At 48.9% G+C, this 6,485-nt stretch overlaps 1 protein-coding gene across 5 annotated transcripts in view; it reads left to right on the top strand.

Annotated features, from left to right (window-relative positions):
- CUNH19orf12 (chromosome unknown C19orf12 homolog) overlaps positions 1-1,757 on the top strand; it is a 12,332-nt gene extending 10,575 nt beyond the window's left edge. For all 5 annotated transcript variants that reach the window (XM_026789925.1, XM_026789924.1, XM_005368404.3 and 2 more), the window contains exon 3: positions 799-1,757. In XM_026789925.1, coding sequence (XP_026645726.1) covers positions 799-1,064 — 266 coding nt within the window. In that variant the 3' untranslated portion in view covers positions 1,065-1,757. The remainder of the gene's footprint in view (positions 1-798) is intronic.
- The last annotated feature ends 4,728 nt before the right edge of the window (positions 1,758-6,485 follow it).

Below are 6,485 nucleotides of genomic sequence, written 5' to 3'. Positions count from 1 at the left end.
ACACACACACACACACACACACACACACACACACACACACACACACACACACGGGATGGAAGAAAGACAGTCTTCAAGAGAAACACTTGATTTGCCCCTGGGTCATTTCCCACATGAGTTCTCTGAGTAATTTCTTGAGCTCAGGGCACGTTTCCGCTAAGTTTATATTGACTTGACACAAGCCTGGGTAATTTTGGAAGGGGAAACCGCAATTGGGAAAATACCCTCACTAGACCGGCCTGTGGGCTCATTGTGGACTGTGCTATACCTGAGCTGGTGGGCTCTGGGCACCCCTTCATGGCCTCTGCATCAGCTTCTCTTCAGGTTCCTGCCTTAGGTTAATTCCCTCCCGCCCTGACTCTCCTCAGTGATGGAGTGTGATCTGAAGTTGTAAGATGAAATGAACCCTTTCCTCCCAGTTGCGGATTGTCCTGGTGTTGCTCAGAAGGTGCAGTTCCCTCTCAGCCCTCCTTTATGGACACAGATTGTTCTGGGAGTCACAGGAGTGGGAAAGTTCAGTCAGGAAGGGGATCTGACTTAGCTGGCACAGGTCAGAGGTGGGGAGGGTGTAAGTGGGGGACATAGGGAGGGCCTTCCTTCGATGCCAATTACCGGGGCCACAGGGACTGGAGACCGCATAAACCTTTGCTCTGTTGACTACCAGGCAGAAGCTGAGCTTGCTGTGACCTGCTCATGAATGTGCCTACTTGTCATGACAAGTGGCTACATTCTCAGCAAGACACCAAGGCCATTGTTGGAGGATGAGACTGACTAATTGAGCCCTTTGTTGTTTTCCAGGGGGGGCTGTTGGGGGCCTGTTGGGGGCCTGGATGACAAGTGGACAGTATAAGCCCGTTCCTCAGATCTTAATGGAGCTGCCCCCTGCCGAACAGCAGAAACTCGTTAACGAAGCCGCGGCTATCATCAGGAACTTGGACTGGACAGATGCTATACAGCTCACTGCTCTGGTCATGAGCAACCAGGCCATGCAGCAGAAGCTCTTGGCCATGCTAGCCACCTATGTCACCAAGGAGCTACAGGCCGAGATCCGCTATGATGACTAGGTCACCCTCCCTGGGGGATGGGCTTGCATTTGGATGATTCCACGACTCCCAGAAGGCAACCTGGGAATGGGGGGTGCCTGGCAGGTGCGTTGAGAAACCTGCACGCTATCAGTATTGACTATAAGCCGGAGTACATCCTGTTGGACTGTCCCCTGCTGGAGTACATCCTGTTGGACTGTCCCCTGCCAGAGTACATCCTGTTGGACCATCCTTCGCTGGAGAGGCTTCAGCTGTGCATGGTAGGCTGTGTGTGCTATGGGAAGGTCCAGGCTGTTGGCATCCACAGACACTTTAGCAGTCCTCCTGATCCTGTGGGTCTAAAAGGAGTTCTCAGGTTGGCTGGCCAACTGTGCCGGGTGCTCCTCTTCTTGTGAAAGTACCTCTAGGTACCTGTGACAGGATCAGAGGGTCCTGGGGGGTTCAGAGCCAGCTCTTGACAGGATGTGCTTACTTGTTGAGTGTTCCCCTTCTTTGCCCAGGGACTTCCCAGTGGTCTCACGATGGCAGTGGTCCCTACTTTGAGTGAAGCCACAAATGCCAGGCAGTCCCCAGACTCTATGTCCCAGGCTCTCTTGAGTAACTTTGGTTAAACTTCTAAAGTCTTTTACCTTATTATGGAAAATCATGGCACTTATTTATCTTTTACTTTTTTTTGTTTGTTTGTTTTTTGAGACAGGGTTTCTCTGTAGCTTTGGAGCTTGTCCTGGAACTAGCTCTTGTAGCCCAGGCTGGCCTTGAACTCACAGAGATCCCCCTGCTTCTGCCTCCCTAGTGCTGGGATTAAAGGTTTGCGCCACCACCATCCAGATCTTATTTATCTTTTACTTTCATTGTTAATTCTGGACCCTTTTATTCTCTACACTTGTAGTCTAAGTTAATTTCACTCTAATTTTTTTTTTTCTTACTATGTTGCCTGGACTGGCCTTGAATTCCTGGGACTGTAGGCTATGCCACCGCACCCAGCTTTACCTCAGAGACTGTTCTTCTCGCCACTGTATCTGAGTTTGTTCTTCCAGCTCCGTTTTCTCCCCTCACTGGCTGCAATTTACAACTCACTTGTGTGGAAAGGCAAACTTAACAATGAATTGAGTTCAAAGATCCTAACTGAGCTGGGTGCTGTGGTGCACACCCACAGTCCCAAGTAAGGGAAAGGTCAAAGCAGGAGCATCCTTGAGCCCAGGATTCAAGACCAACCTGGACAACATGGAGGAGCTGGGAGATAGAAGGTGGGGACATAGCTCCTTACTTAGCTTTTATTTACAGTCACAGAATCAAGACGCAGTGAGTGTTCTGATGTGCTCGACAGGAGACGAAGGGCAAACACAAACAACACCAGCACTGAGGTTAACCCCTGGGCAGCACCTTATCGCCCTGGTTAAAACCAGGGATTTGGCCATCCTCTCCTTGATTTCCCCAAGTGACAACAGCTCTAACCTGACAAGCAGCTTGCTTGGTGTTCATTTTTCTTGTGATGCTGCGGATGGAGCACAGGGCCTGCATACGCTAGGTAAATACCACCCCTGAGCCCTGCTCCCTGCTCTCCCTTGCTAGATCCAAGGCCAGTGCTGTATGGGTAAGCCTGCTCCCAGCCCTTGAGTGGCTCAGTTTCGGTTTGGCCAGTTGGTTCCAGTGCTGGAGCTCAACGGATGACATCATATACATTTGATTAAACATTTGAAACTCCCCCCCCCCCGTCGAAGATGGGCACTCAGGGAGTGCAGGAGTTATGTGTCTTGGTCACACCCTACCCATCTCTAGCTTGCTCCTGCTTGGCACTGTGGCTTTTATGTGGGGGACACTCAATAAATATTCATCTTTAATGCTGTGTGCTTTAGGTCTTTCTGGATTTTTGTTTGTTTATGTTTTGTCTGCATTTATATAAGCATAGTATGTATGTGTGTGATTCCCACAGAGGCCAGAAGGGGGCACTGGACCTCCTAGAACTGGAGTTACTGACAGTGTAAACTGTCATGTGGGAGTTGGGAACCGAACCCAGGCCCTCTGCAAGATCATTAATGGCTAAACTGGCTCCCTACCTCTAGGTGTTGTTTTTTTCAAAACAGGGTTTCTCTGTGTGGTTCTGCTTGGTTTCAAACCCCATGATCCTCCTGCCCCAGCCTTTTGAGCCATGAAATTACAGGCAGGCATCACCAAGCTAAGATCTATAATATTTTGTTGCTGTTGAAGTCTTTAAATTCTCATTGTTTCTGTTTTATTATTTTGGGACAGGATCCCATGTAGCCCAGGCTGGTCCCCAGTTCTCTGTAAAGCCAAAGATGGCCTTGAACTCTTTACCCTCCTGCCTCCACCACCCACCAAGTGTTGGGATCATAGAGGTATGCGTCGCTATGCCAGGCTACAGCAAACAGTTTTGGGAGTCGTTGTTTTGAAATAACTTCCTATGGAACTTCTCCAGGAAAAAGACAAGTGACAGAGGAAACCTAGGATCTGATTTCAAGCTTCTTGAAACAAGTGGGGTTACCAACCATGGAAGCCAGACTTTGACCTGGTGATTCTAGAACCCAGAGCCCTCACTCAAACACCAAATGGGAGCTCCCCAGTTTTCGCAAACAAGTTTGGGGAATGTTTTCCACATGAACTATTTTTAGTAAGATGTATGCTGTCTCTGAAGTGATGGTGGTGAGGCCCACCCATGGACAACCAGGATTTCTATCCCCAGGTCTTCCCTGATGCTATCTTCTCTTGCTTTCAAGACTACACCCCGAATGTCATCAAATTACTAATAAATTACTTTCCTCTGAAAAAGTCATTTTCTATGTATTTTGTGTAAGCCACTTCTGAGATTTGAAGCCTTAACCTAAAAGGGAAGGTTGTTTGATTTGTGGTTTTACAGGATGGGTAAAAAGCTGCCCAGCCCAGCTCCCGACGACTGTCTCAAGCCCAGCTTCAACTGTGTTGTTGCATGGCATGCTTAGCCTCCTCCAGCCGTCTCTGCCCAAGTCCCGTGCAAGGGTAGTTAGTGCTGGGACCGAGATTCTGTTTATGGCTGCAGCCTGAGATTTCAGCCGCCAGAGGCAGGTGCTGGATTGAGGGCCAACTGCCTCTGAGTGGCAGAGAGCTCCCTGTGTTCAGGAAGCCTTCTGTGGATTTCGCCCCGTGGGGGTAGGGATGGAGGGGGCGGAGCCTTCGTATCAGAGTACCTCAGCTGGCTTTTGTCAGATGCTCTGTGACACCTGGAGCTCCTGAAGTCAGAGAAAGGGGATGGGGCAGGGCTGGGAGCAGGTGCTGTCTTTGGAGACTATGGTTCTTCTGGTTGAGCTGACACTTCCTGTTCCTCCTGCTAATCAGTGAGTTTTAGCCCTCTGGAACTAGAAGTCGAAAGTAGAGACCACACCCCCAGTTGCTATGGCTTCACTGGGCTCTGAAGTTGCCCTCTTAGTGGAGCAGTGAAGACATCGGGTGGCAGATACTTGGCAATGAGACCACAGTTAAGATTTTTGTTTTTTTTTTTTTGGTTTTTCGAGACAGGGTTTCTCTGCGGCTTTGAGCCTGTCCTGGAACTAGCTCTGTAGACCAGGCTGGTCTCGAACTCACAGAGATCCGCCTGCCTCTGCCTCCCGAGTGCTGGGATTAAAGGCGTGCGCCACCATCGCCCGGCCACAGTTAAGATTTTTGTTCAGTGTCTCAGGTTAGGGGATACTTTCCTTTTTACTTTGTTTTGTTATTTTGAGTCAGGGTCTCACTGTCTTTCTATATAGTCCAGGCTGTGGGACTCAACAATCCTCCTGCCTCAGCCTCCCAAGTGCGTGTGCCCCATTTTGAATGGTATGTCCAGTTCTGCAACCGCTTACACCCATGCATTTAGAAACGTCAGTGATGTAATAGAATTCCATCAGTTAGGCAGTTGGACCCAAGCTTCCACGCTCCTGCATGAGGTCCCACTGTGTGCCAGGCTTGGGGAACGAGGAGGCCTGGGGATTTGTGTCTGATGGAGAAGCCCTCAAGTGAGGGCACCTTGACAGCCAGTCCTGCTGTGACTCAGTGACATTGGGCCCAGCAGGGCACCCACCTTCCACCGTCCTTTTTTCCAGGAGTGGGAAGTGTTTTCTTGGATTTCCCTGGTGGTGGCTTCTCCGTCCCTAGTGATGGTGGCTTCTCCATTCCTGTTCTGTAGCCCTGCATCTTTTTTGTTAAACTTTATTTTGAATAACTAATAGCTGACCGGCACAAAACTACTAGCAAGCCAGAGGACGCTAACTGTGACAGAAAGCTGCTTGGACTGACTCGGAAAGGCAGCCACTGTTAGCAGTTTTGGCTGTGCTCAGCTCTGCTGGGTTTGCCTTGATTTGGTTTACTTCGGGGTTATTTTTGAGACAGGGCCTCATCGTGTAGTTAGGGGCTGTCCTCAAACTCATGATCCTCCTTCCTCAGCCACCTAAATACTAAGATCACAGGCATGTACCGCCATGCCCATCTCTAACTCTGTATTTTGAAACAGTTCTTAGAGACCACTCATTTCCTTTTATTTGTCAATGATTTTTGCTGAAAACTTAGAAAAATCTAGAAAAGTGTATTACTTCTGCCTCAGTGGCATGCACCACTAACTTCATATTCCTTTTAAAAATGTATATATTCACTTGTACGTGTATGGTTTTTTTGCCTACGTGTATGATTGCATGCTACAGGCATGCCCGATGTCGACATATGCCAGAAGAGGGCATCAGATTTCCTGGTACTTGAATTATGGACAGCTGTGAACCACCAGATGGGTGCCGGAAACTGAAACTGGGTCCTTTGGAAGAGCACCGAGGGCTCTCACTACTGAGCCATTTCTCCCCAATTTCATATTTTTAAGGTAATTTCAAACTCCTTGGAAACACTGGCAGTGGTTATACAGGACCCTTTATATCATAGCATGGTATAGTTCTTATCTTAGTAGGCAAGTTTTTATCTTCTTACATCAGAGCACTGCAGTGAATGTGCTTATGTTACTATCTCTGTAATTTGCATTTTTGATAGTCTTTGGGTTATGACAGATTTTTCCAGAGCGAAATGACTGGATTTCAAAGTATGTGTTGTTCAATCAAAATTTCTCATTAATTTATCCTCCCAGGGTTTGGCGAGCAGGTCTTGTTGCATCCTCTCCGGCAAACCGACTATCTGTTTAATCTGGGTCCAGGCCTCCCTGGGGAGAAGGGGCTCCCTGCAGGGCTGTGTCACCACTGGTAGCTGGTGGCAGCAGGTGGCAGGGCACACGTGGGGGTGTGACACCCACCTGCTCCCGCTGGGGAGGAGGCAAAGGGGAGCAAGCCGAGGCAGGGACCCGGTAATTATAAAAAGTGGCCATCTGCTTGGAGGCTGGTTATTAACCTGCGTTGGGTGCTGACGTGACAGCGCCAGAGAGATTTTATTCACAGGCAGATGGTGTATTTTCAGCTAGACTTGACTTTGATTCTGTGT

The sequence above is a fragment of the Microtus ochrogaster genome, unplaced genomic scaffold, assembly GCF_000317375.1.
Source record: "Microtus ochrogaster isolate Prairie Vole_2 unplaced genomic scaffold, MicOch1.0 UNK32, whole genome shotgun sequence".
Taxonomy (NCBI): Eukaryota; Metazoa; Chordata; class Mammalia; order Rodentia; family Cricetidae; genus Microtus; species Microtus ochrogaster.
The sequence above is the reverse complement of the archived record's forward strand: the minus strand, read 5'-3'. Positions and strand labels throughout refer to the sequence as shown.